Source organism: Rhinoderma darwinii, chromosome 1, assembly GCF_050947455.1.
Source record: "Rhinoderma darwinii isolate aRhiDar2 chromosome 1, aRhiDar2.hap1, whole genome shotgun sequence".
Lineage (NCBI taxonomy): Eukaryota > Metazoa > Chordata > Amphibia > Anura > Rhinodermatidae > Rhinoderma > Rhinoderma darwinii.
Window position 1 is genome coordinate 609629089 of NC_134687.1, and position 25186 is coordinate 609654274.

At 43.7% G+C, this 25186-nt stretch overlaps 1 protein-coding gene across 3 annotated transcripts in view; it reads left to right on the top strand.

Moving 5' to 3' along the window:
• Positions 1-25186, top strand: part of WDR7 (WD repeat domain 7) — a 417770-nt gene that overhangs the window by 264262 nt on the left and 128322 nt on the right. For all 3 annotated transcript variants that reach the window (XM_075841243.1, XM_075841247.1, XM_075841253.1), the window contains one exon: positions 22688-22874. In XM_075841243.1, coding sequence (XP_075697358.1) covers positions 22688-22874 — 187 coding nt within the window. The remainder of the gene's footprint in view (positions 1-22687; positions 22875-25186) is intronic.

Genomic DNA, 25186 nt, shown 5'->3' on the forward strand with positions numbered 1-25186 from the left:
TAAAAATCTACTTTTTTTCTGTAAGAACTTAGACATTTTTAATTTTTACAAGGAATAAAGGAGAAAAAGCACCCCAACATTTGTAAAACAATTTCTCCTGAGCACCATTTGGCTTTTGGAGCTCAAATTTAGCTGGAATAGTTTTTGGGTATTATGTCGAATTTGCAAAGCCCCTGAGAGACCGAAACAGTGGAAGCCCCCCAAAAGTAACCCCATTTGGGAAACTACACCACTTAATGGAATCTATCTAGGGGTATAGTGAGCATTTAGGCCCCACACGTCTTTTGCAGAATTTATTAGAATTAGGCCGTGAAAATTAATATCAACATTATTTCCACTAAAATGTTGAATTTTTTCAATTTCACAAAGGATAAAGGAGAAAATGCACCCCAATATTTGTAAAGCAATTTCTCCCGAGTACGGCTATACCCCACATGTGGTCATAAATGTTTTTTCATTAGAAATTAATTAACCCTTTCCGGACTGATCCATGTTTTGCTTTTTCTTTTTCCTCCCGCTTTCCGAGAGCCACAACTTCTTCTTTATTTTTCCGTCAATAGAGTGGTTTGAGGGCTTATTTTTTGCGGGACGAGCTGTAGTTTTTATTGGTACCATTTTTTGGTACATAAGACTTTTTGAGCACTTTTTATTCCATTTTTTGGTAGAGCCAAGTTGACCAAAAAACTGCGATTTTGCCATTTAAAATTCTTTATTTTTCACGGCGTTCACCGTGCGAGTTTAATAATGTTATATTGTAATAGCTTGGACTTTTACGGAAGCAGCGATACCAATTTTGTGTATTTTTTATTTTTTTTTTACATTACTTTAGAGAAAAAATATGAAAAGGGTTTCTTTTTGGACTTTAAATATTTATTTAATTTTTTCCACTAATAATAACTATTTACTTTTGTTTTTACATATTTTATTAGTCCCCCTAGTAGACTTGAACCAGCGATCGTTAGATCACTGGTAGAATACACTGCAATACTAACGCATTGCAGTATATTGTCATTTTTACAGGCTCCTGTAACAGCGCGATCGCAGTATCTGTCCGTTAGTCCCGGGTATCAGCTGTAATACACAGCTGACACCCGCAGCGTATGGCGCGGGCTCAGCGCGTGAGACGCTCCATATATCACCCCCCACACCACAACATGCTATTAAGTCATGGTGCGCGAAGTGTTTAATGCGCAGCGGATGGTGCAGAGTGAAAATTACAATTTTCCACTGATGTGCCATTTTAGTGCACTATATGTTGTGCCCAGTTTGTGCCACAAATACCACAAATAAAATATTAACCGGGTTCTCCCAGGTATGGCGATGCCATATCGATGGACGTAAACGGCTGTTTGGGCACGCTGTAGGGCTCAGAAGGGAGGGAGCGCCATTTGGCTTTTGGAGCGCAGATTTTGCTTGGTAGTAGCTCTGGCGTTTTGCTGGTATTTCAGTTTATAATGTGGGGGTACATGTAGGCTGGACAGAGTACATCAGGGGCATAATAAGAGGGTATAATAATGCAGTAAATAAATAATAATCCACAGATCTGTGGCCGGTGTTGCACTTATAAATGGCGCCCGATCTTATCCGCTTTTGGAACGCTCTGCACATTTTGCATCGCCATAATCTGGGAGCCGGAACTTTTTTTATTTTTTCACCACCGGAGCTGTGTGAGGGCTTATTTGTTGCAGGACAATCTGTAATTTTCATTGGTACCATTTTGGGGTACATGCGATTTTGTTGATCACTTTTTATTCCATTTTTCGGCAAGCAGGTGACCAAAAACCATCAATTCTGACAATGTTTTTTATTTATTTTTTACGGCTTTCACCCTGGGCTATAAATGACCATTATATTTTATTCTGCGGGTCGGTACGATTACGGCGATACCAGATGTATATAGGTTTTTTTATGTTTTGCAGCGTTTGCGCAATAAAATAACTTATTTAGAAAATAATTTTTTGTGTCACCATATTCTGAGAGCCATAACTTTTTTTTTTTTCAGTCAAAAAAGCTGTGTAAGGGCTTGTTTTTTGCGGGACGGGATGTAGTTTTATCGGTACTATTTTGGCGTACATGCGACTTTTTGATCACTTTATATTTTTGGAGGGGTGGTGACCAAAAAATAGTGATTCTGGCATTATTTTTTGTTTATTTTTTTTGCGGTGTTCACCGTGTGGGAAAAATATTATTACAGTTTTATAGTTGGGGTCGTTACGAACGCGTTGATACCAAATATGTGTACTTTTTTCTTACGTGTTCATTTTTTTCCTATAATAAAAGACTTATTATAGGAAAAAAAAGCAGTTCTTGTTTCTATCACTTATAACTTTTATTTTTACACTTTTTTTTAAAAACATTTTTATTCTTTTTTTTTTACTTTTTTCACTTGTCCCACTAGGGGACATTTAGACTTGCAGCTCTGATCGCTGCTGGAATACATTACACTACACACGTAGTGTAATGTATTCTAACTGTCATTGTGACGTAACAGTCACACTGACAGGAAGCCTACGACGACCACCCTCCGGCTGGTCCTCACAGGCTTCTGTACATGGCAGCCCGGAAGCCATTGTCTGGCGTCCGGATGCCATGGGTACCATCGCCAGCCCCCGTGATTTCACATGGGGGCTGCCAATCGGCGCAAAACATCTTATTTTTGGCGTTCAAATCGAACGCCGCAATTAAGGGGTCAACTGCACGTCAATGTGCGGGAAGGGGTTAAAATAACAAATCTGCATCATCTTTTCTGACAAGTCTGTGCTATGCCTTTTACTCTGTTATTCCTCTTGGAATTGTATGAATAAATTGACAACTTGATGTTGCCGTTCCCCTTGTCACTAGGGATTTTCTAACTCACGTGACTTTGTCATCACTGATTGGACAGTATCACAGTGTGTAGGGACACGCCCCATTGACAAGAGGAATGGTAACACCCAGTTGTCAATTTATTCATACATTGCCGAGAGAGATCACAGAGGAATGGCAAAATGCAGAGTTCTAAGAAATTATGCCTTGATAAGTCCTCTATCGACAAGTTGTTAAAAACTAATTTCAGACATTTCTTGGTTCCATCTGTGTTGGGAAAAATTGGATGGCAGCCGGTAAGGCCGCCATTAGAGCTCAAATAGTTATGAAGTGATCGATTTCCTACTCTTGTATTGCTTTATTACAAAGCAGTTAGAACATTTAGGACTCATGGATAGTTGAGCAACATTCTTTGTGGGATCATTCGTGCCAAACATATTGTCACCCAGATTTCCATGAAATGTATAAGAGAAATGGCTAAAGAGAATTTGTAACAGAGGGCAAGACAATATGAGGCTGATTTGTCAACCTACTACACCCGTTTTCTGGCATAGAAAAGTCGCAAAAGGGCCCCAAAAGTCACAATTTGCAGTGCAAATTGCAACTTTTGGCTTTTTTGCGCCCCACTCTCCACTTTTGTGTAAAAGGGCGTGGCTTTGCGAAAAGGCATGGGGCCACAGCGGCCCAACTAATTTATTATTAACGCCAGAAAACGGTCATAAATTATAATGCAAAAATGTAATGGGATAACATAATCGCACCGCACACTACTGGTACGCATGCGGCGCTAATATAAGTGGGGGTGACTGACCCACGATCAGCGAGTGAAGACATAAAGCAGTATGCCATTACTTTTTAAAGGTAGTAAAACCCCTTCACCTTGTTTAGTCTCCATTGCACATATGGCAACAGCTGGGTAAAATCTCTGCTATCGTAATCCGCCTCCTAACCAGCGACAAAGCAGCATGAGCTCCACCCCTTTTCTAAAACCTCTTGTTTCACATGCATTAGCACTGGAGGGGGGAGATAAAGGGGGAAACAAATGGGTGCTTCCTGTTTATTTAATTTTTAACTACTTGTATTGCAGTAGTATCAATGAAGAGGAGGATATAATGGTTAGTATTGCATATGTATAAATATTTTTTTAATGTAGTGTCCCTTTAAATCGTGGATCTGACTCCAGTGTTCTGCCATCTGACGTTGGTGAAGGATTTTAATTTGTTGCTCTATTTATCAACACATTTAAATATGTAGCCACTTATTACTAATTCATTGCTATTTGCTGCAGTCATCTGAATCATGATGCATCTCCGCACAATTGAAGTCAATGTAATAAGTAATCCCATATGAACACAGTAGTCATTTAGCAATTCATTAAATTGTGTTCTGCTTGTTACCTTCTTGCCTGCACTTCCACTTACCTCCTCGGTTATTGGTGATCTGCACCCACACATGCACACGTATATAACACGGTTTCCCTGTGGCAAAAATACAGCATTGCAAAGACAAATTGAAAAAATTCTCCGCACTCCCCAACAGCTCAGATTCAGAGTTTTATTCATTGTCTCTCGCTCGTCTTGACAGTATTGATTTTGCGGGCTGTATTTTGAAGGATACAGAAAAAAATCTCTGTGCGACTATACAGAAAGGGAGCAGCAATGAGCATTTGAATTATTAAGTAATAGATTCGCTTTCGAAGACTTATATGAAGCCCTTTTTATCTTAAAGGGGTATTCCAGTTCCAGCAAATAAATGTTATTCTTTGTATAATAAAAAAAATTATACAAATTTCCAATATACTTTCTGTATCAATTCTTTGCAGGTTTTTAAGATCTCTGCTTTCTGTTTATTAAAAAAAAAACCACCTTGTTTACTTGCAGGGGGTACAAATCTCTATGAAGTAAAAACAAGCAAACTATTCCAGGTCCTCTTGGTCTGGGACTGAATTTGAACAAATTAATACTTGTGTTTATTTTTCCAATTTATTTAATTTTTTTTCAAAAACCAGAGAGGTTGCCCAAAATATGAATTTATCACATATAACTAGAATATGTGATAACGTACTGATGCAGGTCATATTGCTTGGACCCCTACAAGACCCTTTTGGCATTTTGTCTATGTACTGCCGCTTCCGTCATGGTACAGTGCAGCGAACGGCAACTTCTATTAAATGAGGCTGATTTGCCATTTCTGAGCTCGCGAGGGGCACTTTGCTAGGCAAAGATGTCTGAAGGAGCCTCTGTGCTTTAGCAGTGCCACGAACCCAACCAATCCAGGGATCAGTAGAATACTATCCGATTGACCCTCAGTAATTTATGGTATATCCTGGCCATAGACGTAACGATAATCCTTTATGATCTGATTAATTTTCGCATCGTTATTGATAATCATTACGTCTTTTGAATCTAATCAAAAACTCTTGATTCCTAAACTATTGGTCATCATGCTGACTGTTCCCACTTAAGAATTGGTGGAGTATCATTTAGTTCAACTGAGAAAAAAAAAATATAGTATAGGGTGGCTCATTCACGATGTAGGCAAGTGCGTGAGAGATTGTAGTAGCTCTTAGGCGGGATTCACACGACCGGGTCGTTCCCGAGCCCGAGTGTCGGCCGGTAAAATCGCCCATTTTGCCCGGCCGGTTTGCATTAAGTTTTGCATCCGTGCCGAGCAGATCCGGACAGTGACATCAGCGGCAACTCCTGAAGGGGAATCCCCATGTGTTCGGGGATTCCGCTTCAGGAGTTTCCCCTGATATCACTGCCCAGATATGGACAGAGACATCAAGCGCTCTGTCCAGGAGCGGAATCCCCGAAAACACGGGGATTCCGCTCCTCCAAGGAGCTAAAGTGCAGCTAGCACATAGCAGAGCGGGGAGATACCTCCCTGCTCTGCTATAGTGGCGTCGCTACAGTAGTAGCAGCCGCAGCAGGTGTCGCCGGGCCAGGGTGCTTTTAACAAGCAGGGGAAGGGAGCCAGCGCAGCGCTCCCTTCCACCTGCTGTACACCCCGGCCCTGCCACACAGTGTACAGCGATGCCATTCGTCAGAATGGCAACAACTCCTCCTCCTCACATGCACTCTGCGCTGTGAGGAGGAGGAGATAGAGCGTAAGCTCCGGAAAACCCGGCCATCACTCGGGACACATCCCGGTGATGGCCGTGTATTACCTGGCCCCATAGACTTCTATGGGGGCCGGGTACCCGGGCGAAGATAGAGCATGTCCTATTTTTTGACGGCCGGTTTTCCCGGCCATCAAAAAATCGGTCGTGTGAATAGCCCCATTAGGGGTCTATTATTCCTAATGCAGCCGGGTGCCGGCCGATTTATGAACGGCCGGCACCCGGCCGGGAAACCCTGCCGTGTGAATGAGGCCTTAGGGTGCCCTTTCACAATGCACTGAGCCACTGTAGTTGCCTGCACAGGCCGTGCGACCGAAAACCACATTGCAAAATGGAGGTAAGTCGCGGCAAAACTGATTCGTGGCAACGACCTCCGCTCGGCCACATTGTGTACGGAGCACCTTTTGCGGCTGAGGTGACCACACACTGACCCTATTATCTTCTGCGAAGTGCAACAATACTTATGTGGACTTTGCTACCATCTGTATAAATGAAAGAGTAGCTCTTCTCAGCCGTTTGAGAGAATTGTTAATAAACATGTACAGTTATCCAAATTCACTAACCACAGGTATGGTGACCATAGGAGGAAGAAATGAGCCCAAATAATTATTACCTTTTTAGCTACAGTTCCAGCTTTATTTTAAATATATTAAGTAGTGAGGTAAAGGATAACATTAGTAGTCACCCAGGATGAAATTATTACTTGTGCAATTTATTGATCGATGGCAAACCCTACAAGTGTTTTCTTAGAGTGAGAGATAATGACTAGAAAGCACAGAGTTTCCTCGACTTCAGAGATTAAGGCAGAACCACGTGCAGGAGGACATATGACGGAACATGGAGTACCCCGCGGGGCTGCATAGAGTCTGTGTGGACACATATGATGCTCTACCAGGTGCCATATTTTGAATAAATTCACCCTTAGAAGTTATTCTTCTAGTGGAGATTAGAATAGGGTATGTGATAGAACATGCCACAATTTTATTTCTGTTGAATTTTACATATTCCAACATGAATGAAACAGACCAGTCTTCAGCCAACACTGATTATACTGATCAGGAAACAAATTATCAAAATAGATTCGGAGTGGAAAGGGAGAGAAATCCCTTCAGATTCACTAGGGGACGGGGCCTCTCAAGGGGAAGAAATCCCCCAAAAAGATGGGAAACAACACACAATCCATTCATTTTGACTCAACAAGTCAATGGCCAAAGCTTTGGATCCAACGATTCCTTTTTTTAGAGAGGGAGGGCCAAAGAGTGCCATACCAGCTACGCAACAAATTCAACAATCAAAGTGGGAAAATACAGAACGAACAGTAATAAACCTGTCCGAAAGAATATCAACTGATCTGGAAATCTCAGTACTCAGGAGAGGTTTATCGTTTGTACCCACCACAGGATTTGACACCTTTAATTGGATTAAAGATATTCACCTCTTTACAAGAAAATTAGAATGGCATAAATTATATAAAATCAAGGACAAAAAGGAATGCCAAGAATTGGGGATAACACCCATAACTTCCACATATGAGGAACCTGGCAGAATTAGGCGGGATTCACACGACCGGGTCGGGTCCGAGCCCGAGTGCCGGCCGGTAAAATCGGCCATTCTGCCCGGCCGGTTTGCATAAAGTTATGCATCCGTGCCGGGCCGGGCAGATCCGGACAGTGACATCAGCGGCAGCTCCTGAAGGGGAATCCCCATGTGTTCGGGGATTCCGCTTCAGGAGTTTCCCCTGATGTCACTGCCCAGATATGGACAGAGACATCAAGCGCTCTGTCCAGGAGCGGAATCCCCGAACACACGGGGATTCCGCTCCTTCAAGGAGCTAAAGTGCGGCTAGCACATAGCAGAGCAGGGAGATACCTCCCCGCTCTGCTATAGTGGCGTCGCTGCAGTAGTAGCAGCAGCAGCAGCAGCAGCTGCTGCTACTAGCAGCGCCATCGAAGGTGTCGCCGAGCCAGGGTGCTTTTAACAAGCAGGGGAAGGGAGCCAGCGCAGCGCTCCCTCCACCTGCTGTACACCCCGGCCCTGCAACACAGTGTGCAGCGATGCCATTCGTCAGAATGGCATCAACTCCTCCTCCTCACATGCACTCTGCGCTGTGAGGAGGAGGAGATAGAGCGCAAGCCACGGGAAACCCGGCCATCACTCGGAACACATTCCGGTGATGGCCGTGTAATACCCGGCCCCATAGACTTCTATGGGAGCCGGGCGGCCGGGTGTCCGGGCAAAGATAGAGCATGTCCTATTTTTTGACGGCCGGATTTTCCGGCCGTCAAAAAATCGGTCGTGTGAATAGCCCCATTAGGGGTCTATCATTCCTAATGCAGCCGGGTGCCGGCCGATTTATGAACGGCCGGCACCCGGACGGGAAACCCTGCCGTGTGAATGAGGCCTTACTGACTTCAAACGAGAAGGCGAGAGGTAAAGGGTCGTTCGCAAAATGTAAATTGAAGAGCAAAAAATGCCCCCCTTTGGAGAAACCTCCATAATTGATGTGTTCCAGGATTTAGTAACCACAGACTTAATGAAAATTAACATACCAGCAAAAATGGTTAATCTAAGCAGGAGCGAGAACAATGCGTTGTTTTCTCTAGAAAGAGATAATAACATCGTAATAAAATCTTCGGACAAGGGGGAAATGTGGTGATCCTTGGAAGAAAGAAATACGTCGAAGTATGTTACAGCGTCTTGGATGATCCAATAAGTTATGACATTTTCAAAGAGGATCCAACAAGCAAATTTAAAACTGAACTCTTCAAAATTCTGAAAAAGGCTAAGGAAGAAAATCTTATTGATGAACATGAATACAAATTCATGGCGGTGGAAAGACCACAGACACCCACATTTTATTCCCTTCCTAAAATACATAAGGGTACCCATCCCCTTAAAGGGCGCCCTATTGTGTCTGGTGTTGCAGGTCTGACACAGAATGTGGGGATCTATATTCTCAAAGTTCATAGAAATTTTATAGAAACTTTACATTCATATACAAGATACACAATGGATCTTCTTGCCAAGATTGATGATTTACCCGTTGATGAAAATGCCATTCTGTGTAGTATAGATGTGGAAGCATTATATTCCTCAATTCCCCATGATATGGGTGTCATAGCAGTACGCCATTTCCTTAACACCAGGGGGACACAATTCAGGGCTCATAGCACGCTCACATTGAGACTGCTAGAGTTCGTTCTAACAAGCAATTACTTCCTATTCAACAGCCGTATATACCACCAGCTCAGGGGCACTGCCATGGGCAACTCTTGTGCACCTACTTACGCTAACCTGATCCTGGGCTGGTGGGAAGAAACTTTAGTTTTCAATGATGTACGATACTCTTTAAAGGGAATGTGTTGCCAGAAAAACATGTTTGTTTTTTTTTTAATTAAACATTTAGTGTGTGGGTGATTAAACATTGTTCAAATTTTTTTTATTTTTTTCACGAGTCAGGAAATATTATAAATTAATTCTAATTTATAATATTTCCCATTTCTGGTCACTAGATGGAGCTATTCCCAAAATTGCAGCATTGCAAAATTGGGTAAAAAGCCCTCGCTCTAGTGAGCTCTCAGCATCCCCCCCTCCTTTATCCTGGCTAGTGCCGGGATAAACGAGGGGTTTGAACGGTGTAACCTCCTACACTGTGTGTCGCCATTTTTTGAGCTAACACACAGTGTAGTAGGTTTACATACAGTAGTAAACACACACAAACACGAACATACATTGAAATCTCTTACCTGCTCCTGCCGCCGCGGCTCCCTCCGGCCCATCCGCTCCGTCTGCTGCCGCTAGTCCAAGTGCACAAGTCCGGAAGCCGCGACCGAAAGTAGTAATATTACTGTCCGGCCGCGACTTCCGGTCCACAGGAAAATGGCGCCGGACGGCGCCAATTTCAAATTGGACTGTGTGGAAGCGGCGCATGCGCAGTTCCCACACAGACGCCGTACACACAAGTGAATGGGACGGGAGCCGTTCGCAGTCCCTATGGGACTGTGGCTGCCGTATTCCATGTCTGTATGTGTCGTTAATCGACACATAGAGAAATGGAACAAAAAATGGCAGCCCCCATAGGGAAGAAAAAGTGTAAAAATAAGAAAAAGTAAAACACAAACACACAAATAAATATAAACTTTTTTAATAAAGCACTAACATCTTTAACATATAAAAAAATAATTTGTGATGACACTGTTCCTTTAAAGCTACGGGTCTCAATGTGGGCGCGCTATATTGACATTTTTGTTTTGTGGATAGTATCAATTTTAAAAATACGTAGAGAATCTTAATCAGAATACTGTGGGTTTAAAATTCACCTTGGAAACACATCCTTATACTCTCCCTTTTTTAGATGTCTTAATATCTATTGAAGGTAATGACAAATTAAAAACAACTATTTATAGGAAATCTACCTCTACAAATAGCCTCTTGAGGTGGGAAAGTTGCCATCCAATTCCCCTCAAAAGAGGCATACCTATAGGACAATACCTCTGCCTTAGGTGAAATTGTTCAAACATGCAAGAGTTTAGAAGAAAGCCATAGATTTGGAATCTAGATTCCTAAATACAGGGTATCCATCGAAAATCTTGAGAGGCATACAAATACGCATGTACGCAAAAAAAGAGAAGCATTACTTATCCCAATAAAAAAACGAGAAACCACGAATCCACCTTTACGCTTAATAGGAACCTTTGACATAGCAGATAAAATGGTTAAAGAGGTCCTGAGTAAACATTGGAGCATCCTCCAAATGGATAATGATATAAGAGAAGTTGTGACCCCCAAGGCACAAATAACATACAGAAGGGGTAAGAGAATAGGAGTTCGAGTTACGCATAGTCATCTAACGACTCTTAAAAAACAGGGATGTTGGTTAGACAGGAAGATCAACGGTTGTTTTAGAAGCAGACATTGCAAAGCATGCACGTCGGTACAAATAGAAAAAAACTTTTGAAAGTGCCCATACAGGGATCATTTACCCTATAGATGATTTTCTTAACTACAGTTCGAAACACGTTATTTATAAAATCACTTCTCCCTGCCCCCTGGACTACCTTGGCAAAACCACCAGAGAATAGAGGGAAAGAATCCTCGCGCACCTGGGCGATGTTGCAAACAAGAGGGACAAACCTGTATCCCACCATGTTCATCTGGAACATGGGAGAGACCCGAAGTGCCTAAAACTCACCGCTATGGAATCATCACAACCGTCAATCAGTGGAGGTGACATTGACAGGATGTCACTACAGAAAGAATCCAGATGAATTTTTAGAATGGGATCAATAGCGCCAAACGGATTAAACAAACAATTGGATTATACATGTTTCATTTGAAATAAAATAAAAATATTGAACATTCTTTCCCTGCATCAAAGAATCGTAACTTGTTTTATAGACATCATTTTATATTCTGTCTATCTTTGCCCTTAAATGTCCTAAATACGACGATTATAGTATCATAACAATTTATTTTAGGAAACAAGCAAAATTCCAGTGCTCCAATAGCATTACAAGAAGTGTAGGGTGGAGGAAGGGGATTTTCATAAATGTTCATATTGCCCTAATTGATTTTTCTCCATCACTAGCATTTATCCCACCCTTCATTCATCGTCTCTACATGTACTCTAACACCTCACCAAACAGGTTGGGACATTCGTACTTCCTTTGTACATACCCGCTGGGGACAACATCGCAAGGCTAGTAGTCATGGGCACGGCTGTGTTGGACGATTCAGCGAGGAATAATGCACACCACGACCAGTGATTGGCCGTCGCGTCATTAATTAGGGGCAGCAATGTTCGTCACCTAGGGAACATGTCCTCACAACATAGGCGCTTGAGAGAATGCCGTCTGTCGTGGATTCATCTTCCCTGTATCTCTTTGATTTTTAGAGGAGGGACTTCAGTGCATTTCTCGATGATGGATGAAGGCGATGCTATAGGTAACGTCATGGGTGTGTTTCAACAGGAAGGATGGGCACTCACACACATATGGGAAGGATATAAAAGGACAGGGAATTCCACCTGTCTCTGACGTCAGACGCCGGAAACAGGCGCCGGCTTTTGAAACACGTATAGCTACAGGGACAGGAACTGGAACAGGAAACACACTAGGAGGCCATTACATAGACAAACTATAGGGAACACAACAACGCTCAGGCATAGAACTAGGGGGCTGGACCCCTCTTATAGTCCAGGGTACTCACGGGTCAAAGTTCGTCCATGTGGTCCGGCAGAGGTGAGTGGACGCGAGCGCTGGCGTCTCCTGAGGAGGAGGCTGGGGCCAGCGCTTGCTGACTCGTGGCTGCAGCTGTCAGGGGGAGGTTGGAGCTGACAGCCCGTAGCCACGGACATTACACTTGATCTATCTCCCCTGAGGAATCGCTTGGCCACGAGGAAACGCGTCAGGAGGAATTTATGACGGAGAGAGGTTCCCCGATCCCCTTAAATCATAGATTATCCTGCATCTGAATGGGTAGGGAGGGCAGCGACCCTCATCATCTAGGATTAAAATAGCCAACTATATTAGGGTTATATATGTGAACCCATCTCTTTGAATACAATTAATACATCTGTATAACCCGCAAATTGGGTGGATACTACACTGTCTATCTTTATGAAAATACTTCAGAAAGAAATGTTACATTCATAAGCTACACAAGGCATATGATTAATGATATTGTATGAATACAATCCATTTTATATATGTTTGTACTTTGAATTTAAAAAAAGAAATACAGTAAAAGTTATATTTTATATTAATAAGCTCCGGATCTATATATTTTTCCTCTTTATAATTATACGGAGAACTGTCAACTTTAAGCCCGGGTGGTGGGCTTCTAAAACCATACCATCAAATTTTTTTTACATGTTCCAACAAGAAATATTCTCCGTATACCATTAGGCGGGATTCACACGAACGGGTCCCGCCCGAGTATCGGCCGATAAAATCGGCCATTTTGCCCGGCCGGTTTGCATAATGTTTTGCATCCGTTCCGGGCCGGGCAGATCTGGACAGTGACATCAGCTGCAACTCCTGAAGGGGAATCCCCATGTGTTCGGGGATTCCGCTTCAGGAGTTTCCCCTGATGTCACTGCCCAGATATGGACAGAGACATCAAGCGCTCTGTCCAGGAGCGGAATCCCCGAAAACACGGGGATTCCGCTCCTTCAAGGAGCTAAAGTGGGGCTAGAACATAGCAGAGCGGGGAGATACCTCCCTGCTCTGCTATAGTGGCGTCGCTACAGTAGTAGCAGCAGCAGCAGCTGCTAGCGGCGCCATGGAAGTTGTCGCCGGGCCAGGGCGCTTCTTTTAAAACAAGCAGGGGAAGGGAGCCAGCGCAGAGCTCCCTTCACCTGCTGTACACCCCGGCCCTGCCACACAGTGTACAGCGCACAGCCATTCGTCCGAATGGCATCAACTCCTCCTCCTCACAATCACTCTGCGCTGTGAGGAGGAGGAGATAGAGCGCAAGCGACGGAAAACACTGCCATCACTCGGGACACATTCCGGTGTATTACCCGGCCCCATAGACTTGGGAGGTACCCGGCCGAAAATAGAGCATGTCCTATTTTTTGACGGCCGGTTTTTCTGGCCGTCAGAAAATCGGTCGTGTGAATAGCCCCATTAGGGGTCTATTATTCCTAATGCAGCCGGGTGCCGGCCGATTTATGAACGGCCGGCACCCGGCCGGGAAAACCTGTTGTGTGAATGAGGCCTAAAGCCTTAAAGGGATTTTCCCATCTTGGACCACAGGATATGCCATAAATGTCTGATAGTTGCGGGTCCCACCTCTGTGTCTAGCACCTATCTCTAGAATGAGGCCCCCTAAACCACGTTCTACCTTGCTCGGCTCCCGCTGCTGCCTGGCCACTTCCTAATTAGGTGGTCGAAAGTTAACAAAACAGTTGAGCACTCTGAGCATTGCTTTCTCCGTAACTCCATAGAAATGAATAGGCATTATGTAAACAGCGTAGCACGCCGAACTACGCGGTTTCCAGAACTCGGCAGCTACAGAAACCACGTAGTTCGCCGTGCTACGCTGTTTCCATAACTCTCATTCACTTCTATGGGAGTTAAATCAACAGCATATCTCAGCGAGCTTGGCTGTTTTTGTAACTCCCAACCATCTAATCAGGAAGTGGGCGTGAAATAGCGGGGGCCGAGAAAGGTAGAACAGGGTTTTGGGGGCCCCATTCTAGAGATAATTACTGATCCCAGAGGTTGGACCTGCATCTATCGGATATTTATGGCGTATCCTGTGGATATGCCATAAGTGTCCAAGATGGGAAAACCCTTTTAAAAAAGCTAAGATTTGTGTGAATACAGCTAATTAGGTGAATGTGTTTTAGCTTCTGATTGGTGTTTGAGATTCTTGCTGGGGGAGGGGGGAGAGAGCTGCCTCATTCATAGTCTGCTGCACCCATGTTATCAGCTGTGTTTCCAGAGACCACATATTGTGAAGTACTGGAAAAATACAAAGAAAAATTCAGCATTTCTTATTTTAGTGTTGTGATTTGGTTTTACCATCCTTGTAAGTGTCAAGCGTATCGTGTCATATGAGCAGTGACAGATATGCGATCATAAACCCCCTACTTACTGTCACCATTTAAGAGAAAATTGCATGATGTGCTCAGCTCTTCAGACTATCCTGTTTTGTGGTGACAACTCTATTCCCTGTCACCCGAAAATAAAGACACCCCGGAAGTCTCCTTTGGTATCTGACACTCCTCAATTGAGAACTTGCTCACACAGAATCAGTTTTTACCCCTTATCACATCATATATATATATATATATATATCCGTGGCTAGTTATCAGCATTCATTTATATTTTGTAATTTTTTATTCCATAAAGGGAAGTTTGGAGTCAAACACAATCTAACTCATTTGTGGGGAAAATGTTTGTGGGACTATGTACAGAATTATGTGACAATAGATAGTATTATAAGTGACAGCCAGCACGGTTTTACGAAGGACAGAAGTTGTCAGACCAACCTGATTTGTTTTTATGAAGAGGTGAGCAGAAGCCTAGACAGAGGGGCCACTGTGGATATAGTGTTTTTGGACTTTGCAAAGGCATTTGACACTGTCCTTCATAGACATCTAATGGGTAAATTAAGGACTATAGGTTTAGAAAATATAGTTTGTAATTGGATTGAGAATTGGCTCAAGGACCATATCCAGAGAGTTTTGGTCAATGATTCCTACTCTGAATGGTCCCCGGTTATAAGTGATGTACCCCAGTGTTCAGTGCTAGGACCACTATTATTCAACTTATTTATTAATGATATAGAGGATGGGATTAATAGCACTATTTCTATTTTTGCAGAGGACACCAAGCTATGTAATATTGTTCCGTCTATGGAAGATGTTCATGAATTCCAAGCGGATTTAAACAAACTGAGTGTTTGGGCGTCCAGTTGGCAAATTAAGTTCAATGTAGATAAATGTAAAGTTATGCATCTGAGTACGAACAACCTGCATGCATCATATGTCCTAGGGGGAACTACACTGGGGGAGTCACTTGTTGAGAAGGATCTGGGTGTACTTGTGAATCATAAACTAAATAACAGCATGCAGTGTCAATCAGCTGCTTCAAAGGCCAGCAAAATATTGTCGTGTATCAAAAGAGGCATGGACTCGCGGGACAGGGATGTAATATTACCACTTTACAAAGCATTAGTGAGGCCTCATCTAGAATATGCAGTTCAGTTCTGGGCTCCAGTTCATAGAAAGGATGCCCTGGAGTTGGAAAAAATACAAAGAGCAACAAAGCTAATAAGGGGTGATCGAGCGTTTGCTCGTTCATCTGCTGATCGTTGCCCTGTTTACAGAGGGCAATTATCGGCAACGAACGTTATATGAACGCTCGCCTGGCCGATAATCGTCCTGTGTAAAACCCCCTTTAAGCTTTCAACTTCTAGTTGCTCTCCAGCTTTGTGTCCTCCAGGCCAGGGTCACGCAACGGAAGCTTCTATAGAAAAGCATCATGCTGAAAATTTGTGCAACATTTGATCGCACAAAAATTGCAGTCATTCGAAACTCAGTCATGCGACAGTCACGTCTCATTAAGTTCCATCTTAGATGTGCAACTTTTCTGTTGCACATCTTACCAATACTTTACAATTTAAAGTATATAATTTTTATTGGAAAAGAAAGACGGAAGGCCAAGTCACTTGAAAGTTGGACCTAAGTCGTTGTGTAGCCTTATTGTTATGGCCACTACTTGTATAATTGAAAATACATGTTGTTCTTCTTGGGTATGGTGTAAGTATATGATGTGCAGCACGGTAGATTTAACATTTTACTTGATTTCTAGGACCCTCCCTCTGATGGTATGATTCTTTCTATACGTTATTTCACTTGTAGACATTACACCACAATCTTGTGTATTCTTCCCTTTCCCCGGGGAATAATGCTGGAATCTTAATTTGACTAGCTGGCCGACGGTGACCTTGCTAATAATCCCCGCCTTGAGCGTGAAATTTTTGTAGCTCATAGACATTTTCTTTGGTTGTGTAGAACCGAGGAAAATTTAAGGCCAGGCAGATTTCCATCTCATGTATTGATATCTAGAACTGGTGGATTGTGCTTTCGAGTGGTTTCCTTAGGAATAACCTTCAAGGCTTCTTTTAAATGCCAAGTGAGCCTGTCCTGAGATTTCTCTAAGCATCTCCTTTGACCTCTGCAGAGGTCCTGAATATAAAATGGCTTCAGCGACTGACCCGAGTGTCCTCTTCTCCGACTGCAGAACAGATAATAAGAGAGTACAAAGACAAGAGGCGCATATTATAGATGGAGCTAACCTCATGGGGAACCACAGCTGTTCTTCACTAAAATGTATGTATTTTTAACCTCAGGAAGCCTGCGCACTGATAACTCCTTCCTCGCCGTCTCTCCATAGACGAGGACTCCCTGCTGACGTCTATCTGGCATTTTATCTCTTTATATTGTCCTGTATGTAGTTATTTATTACATGTCAAATGTCCTCTTGACTCCTCATCTTGGTGTTCTGGTTTTTATTAGTTAATGTCACCACCATTTCCGAATCACTTTGACGTTGCAGCCATATTGGATGTCACTTTTAATATTTGACGCTCAGACACTGACGATTAACTGTAGTCCGCATGGTCTATCTATAACAGTACGCAACAGTTGTGTCATCCGTTTCCAAGAAGCTAGTTCAATTGTGGCAACCAAAATGGCCGTAATTCCTGTTGTCTCTTTTACCCAAATGGCCGCTGCATCAAGAAAAATGGCAATATCTCCGTAAGTAAATAAGATATAATGATCAAACTTTGGCTTCTGCTGTGAACTCTGATTTACTAATATATGGACAATTTACTTTTTGGGTGGAAACTCTCTTCAAAATACATTTAACAGTCAAAACGCTTAGACTATGTTAACACGTTCAGGGTTCTGCGCCTAAATCCTGATAAAATCTGCTAACGTTCCGCTGGCAGCATCTGCAGCATGTTGATTATTGTCCCGATTCCACGCTAAAAAGCTGCGGATTAGTTCAGTTGAATGAATCTGCATGTGGATGCACTGGCCAAGCTGCGGCAGAAATTTGAGCTTTAGTTGCTTATTTTCTAGAAGCTACACAGCGAATTTGTGCCGTGTGAACATACCCTCAGTGGTATTAAGTTTTGGTTTTTTGCTCATGCGGTTTCGAAGTAAACCATTTGAAATTGAAGATCATATGACCCAATATTCCCAGTATCTGCATATCAAATTAGACTCAAAGGTGGAGCTTTACTAAGCAATATGCGCCAGTATTCTGGCTCAAATTGCGTAAAAAGCATGCGTGTACAAGATGCGTAGACACCACACAGCCCCCCTTGTAGATGGTGCCACACAGCCCCCCCCCTTAAAGAGGGTGCCACACAGTCTCCCCTTGTAGACGCTGCTAAACCGCTCCCCCTTGTAGAGGGTGCCACACAGCCCCCCCCTTGTAGATAGTGCCACACAGCCCCCCTTGTAGATATTGCATATAGCCCCCCTTGCAGATGGTGCCACAAAGCCCCCATTTTAGATAGTGCCACCCCCCTTGTATATAGTGCCACACAGCCCCCTTGTAGATAGTGGCATACAGCCCTGCACCTTTGTAGATAGTGGCACATAGACCTTCCATTGTAGATGGTGCCACACAACCCCCTTGTAGATGTGCCACACAGCCCCTCCCCCTTGTAGATGCTGCAACACAGCCCCCCCTTGTAGATGGTGCCACACAGCCCCCTTGTATATGGTGCCACACAGCCTCCCCTTGTAGATGGTGCCACACAGCCTCCCCTTGTAGATGGTGCCACACAGCCTCCCCTTGTAGATGGTGCCACACAGCCTCCCCTTGTAGATGGTGCCACACAGCCTCCCCTTGTAGATGGTGCCACACAGCCTCCCCTTGTAGATGGTGCCACACAGCCTCCCCTTGTAGATGGTGCCACACAGCCTCCCCTTGTAGATGGTGCCACACAGCCCCCCCCCCTTGTAGATGGTGCCACACAGCCCCCCCTTGTAGATGGTGCCACACAGCCCCCCCTTGTAGATGGTGCCACACAGCCCCACCTTGTAGATTGTGCCACACAGCCCCCCCTTGTAGATGGTGCCACACAGCCCCCTTGTAGATATTGCATATAGCCCCCCTTTCAGATGGTGCCACAAAGCCCCCATTGTAGATAGTGCCACCCCCATGTAGATTGTGCCATACATCCTCCCTTGCAGATGGTGCCACACAGCCTCCCTTGTAGATGGTACCACCGCCACATGTAGATGGTGCCACACAGCCCCCCTTGTAAATAGTGGTATGCAGCCCCCCTCTTGTAGATAAAGCCACACAGCCCCCCCTTGTAGATAGTGGCACACAGCCCCCCCTTGTAGATAGTGGCACACAGCCCCTCCCCACCTTGTTGATAGTGGCACACAGCCCCCCCCCCCCTTGTAGATAGTGGCACACAGCCCCCTTTTTAGATAGTGGCACATAGCCCCCCCTTGTAGATAGGGGCACACAGCCACCTTTTAAGATAGTGGCACACAGCCCCCTTTTAAGATAGGGGCACACAGCCCCCTTTTAAGATAGGGGCACACAGCCCCCTTTTAAGATAGGGGCACACAGCCCCCCCTTGTAGATAGGGGCACACAGCCCCCCCTTGTAGATAGGGGCACACAGCCCCCTTTCAAGATAGAGGCACACAGCCGCCTTTTAAGATAGGGGCACACAGACCCCCCCTTGTAGATAGTGGCACGCAGCCCCCCCCCTTGTAGATAAAGCCACACAGCCACATGTAGATGGTGCCACACAGCCCCCCTTCTAGATAGTGGCATGCAGCCCCCCTCTTGTAGATAAAGCCACACAGCCCCCCCTTGTAGATAGTGGCATACAGCCCCCCCCCCTTATAGGTAGTATCATACACACCGCCTTTGTAGATAGTGGCACACAGCCCCCCTTTGTAGATAGTGGCACACAGCCCCCTCTTGTAGATAGTGGCACATTGGCCCCAGAGCGGAGAGCAGTAGCTTTCCGCTCTGCCTGACTTGACTCACATTTAGGAGCAGGTCTCAGTGAGGTCGGTGCCCGTCCGGGAATGAACCAGTCCAGTCACCTGACCTGAGTCCGTCACCAGACCTCACGTCACTGACGTGAGGTAAGATGACTCAGGTCAGGTGACTAGAGTGGTCCACTCCCGGCACCGACCTTACGCAAACTTACTCACTTGGCTGCGGCCTGCATATTTTCTATTGAAAATATGCTTTCGGCCACGTACTCTTTACTTTGAACTGCGCATGCCCTTTTTGGCGCATGCGCTGTGCAATGGTCCAGGAGAATTTTTTAAAAAAACACCTGTTTTTGCAGACTGTGCCAGCGGCACCCCCCCCCCCCTTCTCCTCCCGCTCGGGGCACATGCCCCCCCCCCCCCTTGCTACGCTCCTGGACACTTTTTATGCCTCACAAATGTTTTGTAAGTGTCTGGGAAAGGGGTGTGGCTAAAAGGAGTCGTAAAATGTGCCAAACTTATTAATGGCATGAGCCAATTTTTTTTGTATAACATGTCTAGCAAGATGGGACAAAATTTATCATACAGTGGGCCTTATTTATGAAAACTGTCTAACACATAAAAACTGCCCTTGTTATCCATAGCAACCAATTACAGCACAGCTTTCATTTTACCAGACGAGTTAAAGAAATGAAAGCAGAGTTCTGATTGGTTGCTAAGGGGAGTAATGACTGCTTTTATAAATGAAGGCCTGAGTGTGTGCCAATGTAATAAATTCGGCTCAGTTTCTAACTTTTTTCTCTAAATCTACTAATGGAGATTTATGAAAACTGGTGAAAAGAAAAATGGAGTAGTTGCCCAGAGCAACCAATCAGATAGCTTCTTTCATTTTCAAAAGGGCCTCTGAAAAATGAACGCTCGAACCTGATTGGTTGCTATGGGCAACTGCTCGACATTTCCTTTGCACCAGTTTTCATAAAACTCACGCATTAATAAATCTCTCCCGCTATTACCATTTATCACATATATAGATTGAATATGGACGTGTTTTTGTAGAATATACATACTGGTACCATGGCGTCCCACCAATGTCTCTTTGGACATGTATAACCTGGGGCTTACGTGCATACCTGTAGACATGACTGCGGCATTCTGTACCTCAGAGAAGAGAAATGCATCCATTTTGGATTTATTATGTCAATAAAAGATGTCATAGGGAGCCATGAACTCACTCTTTGCAAGGTTGACCATAAACTATGTCCTACGTGCGTTCCTATACATTTTACGATTCCTTCACAGCTTGTTTTATCTATACGGTGCCGTGCATTGTCTCATGTTACACCGGAAATCGATGAATCTCTTGGACAATGTGTTTGTTTTTGGTTTGGGTGGGCTCCTATATACATTATAGGGTTATGTTCTGGTTTTATTTACTTCAGTCTTGCCATATAGAAACATATATAGAGTCTCATGAATGGGAATTCTTGAGTATAGGGGCAAAGCTATAGGGGGTGAAGACTTTTAACCGCACCTGAACTGCATTGTCTGAATACAGCCTCCGGCATTATGTCATTCTTGCCTCAAACTATTCTGGTTTAGATGTGTTGACGGTTTTGCCAGGCAGAAATTGGTTTGCCATCAGCTGTTAAAGTGACAGGTCTTGCTGCCTTGTTATGGGGAACCCCTGACCAGGTTGAAAGTAACACCAGGATTCCAGGGAACTCTGGTTAGGAGGTGCTGCCTTACACACACCGACACTGTCCAATCAGTATTATGTGTCTCAGAGAATTTTAGTACACACACACCATTGACGAGAGTAAAGGTTACACCTAATTGTTATTTTATTTCCAGGAGGAATAACCGAGGAATGACACAGCCCAGAGTTTCTAAATGATAAATTTTCTGAGAAAACTGGTTGACAAGCAATACCATTCCCCCCAGTGGTACCCCTCCTGCTTTCTAAAGCTGGACATAAACAATATATGTATGGCAGCACTCTGACTCTCCCCCAATGGTAGATGTCGGGGGAAAGAAGGATCATGCTGTTGAATTTCAACATGCCCAATCCTTTTATTCGTAAGGAGATAAGCCGCTACCAGAGGTGTCTGGCAGTGGCTTTCTCCCGATTGATAACACATGTACGCTTGTCCGAGCCGAGCGTGCACGTGTATGGGGGAGTCGTTGGGAATTGCTGTCGGCCGAACAATCGTTTGGCCGACCACTATCTAAAGTGCATAGCCGCCTTAGTGCGCTCAGTAGTCTTTCTGCTGTACGGCAAATTAGTGGTCCAACTCTTAAAAAAAAAGTTAGATGACAACTCTAACGGGAATTGTGGGACTATCAATGGCATTGAGATTATTTGTCACTCAGAATAGGACGAATGAAGAACTCACATTTATAGGGGTGAGGGGTTGGTATGCGCCTATTATAATTTTGGGTTTATTTTTTAGGTCCAAAATGGTCTACTGATAAATTTCTTAATATAATAGATGTTTATATTGGTTGGAGCTTTGGTTTTCTGATACAGAGCTCCAAATCCATTGCATAGACCTAGTTTTAAAAAAGATGACATGCTGACAAACTGCAGTCGCCACTAGGGGGAACTTACTGCATACTGTTAAACATTATTATTAGGTTGAATTTATAAAGTTTATGGTGTAAACTCCTTAGCTCCCTCTAGTGGTGGCTGCAGGTAGCCAGAATGTTATATTTTTAATCTATAGCTGTACAGGTGGTTTGGAGCTCTGTTTTAGAAAAAAACAAAGCTTCTATTTAAATAATAGACAAAGATATTCAAAGGTGGACATTTACTTTGAGCCTTCCTCAATTTATTTTGGGTTGTGCTGGAAATCTCTACCCTGTAGAAAATCTCCTGGTGTCGCACATCCCATGTGTTTTGATGTGAGCACGATAAATCGGACACGTACACTGCTTTGTACCAGCCCTTAATAGCTGTTGGTGATTAGCAGTTGTACTATGAGTATTGACCAGCGCCAATGTGGCGCACACTGCATCGTCTTCTCACTTGCAGTGTCCCTATCACATCCAGTGTCATATGCAATGATTTGTCTGTCAAATAATTTTCCTCCCCATTAAGTTTTATACTTTTTAGCTGATGCCGTGTGTCGGCCTCGTGCATTTTCTGCTGAGGTAGTAGATTTCTCTTTTAACATGCACCCGTTTAAGCCTCAGTCTTGTAAAAATCCTTTTACTCCTCCACGGAATGACTGTAAGGGTTGTATATCTTCTTTTTTCTTTTTATCACAGGCAAGGCTTTGACTTTCCTGCTGCTGCAGATCCCCAGCCCCAAGCTCCCGCCTCACAGCACCATCCGCAGAACGGCTATTGATTTGATTGGACGAGGCTTTACAGTGTGGGAACCGTATATGGATGTATCCGCCGTTCTAATGGGTCTTCTGGAGCTCTGCGCAGATGCCGAAAAACAGCTTGCCAAGTAGGTTCTCCATTTTATGGTCAATACTGTAAAATTCCTTTATAGCGGTATCAATGGGGCCCATCAGCTGCGGGTTTATCAGACATAGATACATAATAGAACATTTTGCTTTAACCCTTTAACGACCAGTTTTGTTCTTAAATGTCCTAATGCTTTTTAGCGTTTTGGTGCATGTGGTGGTTTAACGGCCCTAACTTTTTTTTTTTTTGTTAAATTTGTTGGGCTTTCGAAATACTTTTTCTAGGTTGTTTTTTTGTTGTTCTATTAGCGGTAATTTTTTTTATCTTTTAAACATTTTTATTTCTTACATTTTTAATCCACTGGTTTTTATTTTGTTTGCAATTTTTTGGTTATACATTTAGTTTATCCATATTATGTTGCCAAATGCGTTTCTGTCAGACTTTATATAAATTTTTTCAGTGCAGTTTTCTATCATAACTGGGGCATTTATTAGTCGCACCCAGCGCTGATATGCGTTTGCTAAGACCCCGCAGTTCTGCCATGCAGGGGGCACCCGTTGATTACGGATCTATTCACTGCACTACGCTCATTGAGCACTTTGTTTTCTGTAAAAGAGAAGACAGAAGCTGTAATAGAGAGATTCTGTCTTCTCTTCAGGGTGTCTGGCTACTGTTTAATTGCAGAACCGGCATCGTATATTTATGATGGCGCCGGTTTAAAGCCCAGGACTGTGTTCATTAGAGCGCACAATCTAAACCTCTGTTGACTCATTCCTTTAGCTGTATATTGCAATCAAATGGATCTGTGAAACTAAAAAAGTCACAAATAAACTAATCCTGGGATTTTCTTAAAAGCAGCACATGTCCAGTAAAATTGGACTCCTTCCTGCCACGGACTCCTTAAAAAATAATTACCATTTTCAAAAATTTCAAGGCTCCAATCTCCCCTGTAGAGCAACTTATAAAGAAGTATTCGCAAGCAATGCCTACAGAACACATACCCACCCTCGTGTTTATGTATTCAGGGGAGGTGTGGGTGCTGGCAGGTCCCTAATAAAGGCTCTATCTGCCTTTGCAACCAACTTTTTTTTTTTATTGTCCTAATGTATCTAAATTGAATATGAAGCAACTATGAACTAAACCTGTGTGTCTTCATGGAAGCAGACTACAAACAAACATGGTAGCTGCCGTCCTCTGACTGTAACCTACGTCTTGCTAAATCTACCAAATGTAAGTTAACAAAAAATAGAGCACAGAAGGAAGAAATGAGTGCACGATCAGACTACACAGGGTCTGTTTTCACTGTTACCATGGAGATGCATGGCTCTGCATAGGAGCTGTATATACAAAACAATAGAATGTTTTTACAAAGTCTACAAAGTTGCACCAGTTATATTAGCTATATTTGCGATCCAACAGGACAAACCCTTTTTGAAAGCAGTTGTTTAATTTTCCCCGTAGGGTTCATCAGTTGGTAAACCCACTTTTCAATCTATGTCCACCTTCACAGCCATTTTTTTCATTATTCCAATTCCTGCCTTTGACACCCAAATTTTTATTGTCCTGATGCATCTAAAATGAAAAATAAAGCAACTTTGCAAATAGACTTAAATCATCTTGTTTTGTGTCTACAGCTTCTATGCAGAGCCATGCGTCTCCATGGTAACAGACTGCAAACAAACGCTGTGTAGTCTGATCCAGCACTCCTATTCTTCCTTCTGTCCCCAACTTTTTGCTGACTTACATTTGGTAGATTAGCAAGACGTAGGTTACAGACTGATGGCTGCAGGATCAGGTTTGTTTGTAGTCTGTTTCCATGGAGACACATACGTTTAGTTCAAAGTTGCATCATATTTCAAAAAAATGTTGGTTGCAAAGGCAGTAATTGGCCCTACAGGGAAAATGAAACAGCTGCTTATAAAAGGGGTTGTCCTGTTAGATCGCTAGTATAACTGGTGCACTCCGTACCGGATGCTAGTGGTTTTCCTATTGAACCTCAGAATAAAAGGGTGCCGCGCTAGCTAAACTCTGCTGCTTCTGCAGTGTTTTCTTGCATAGCGTCGGTCATGGCCACCTGCGGTTCAGGGTGCTACAACACTGCCCCATTCCTTTGAATGAGGCTGTGCTGTCATTTACTGCACAGTGGGCGGCCTGGAGCGTCGCTTTGCAGGAGAAAGCACAAAGGGACCTCGGACCTTTCTCTCTACAGATCGGACCCCCACCGATCTAAACGTTATGGCCCATCAGCAATAGGCCATCACAATATATGATGGGAGTACCCCTTTAATGGTGTCATTCCTCTCTGTGGAGAATAGAAGGATTTATAGAAATATAGCAAATATACCGACTGCC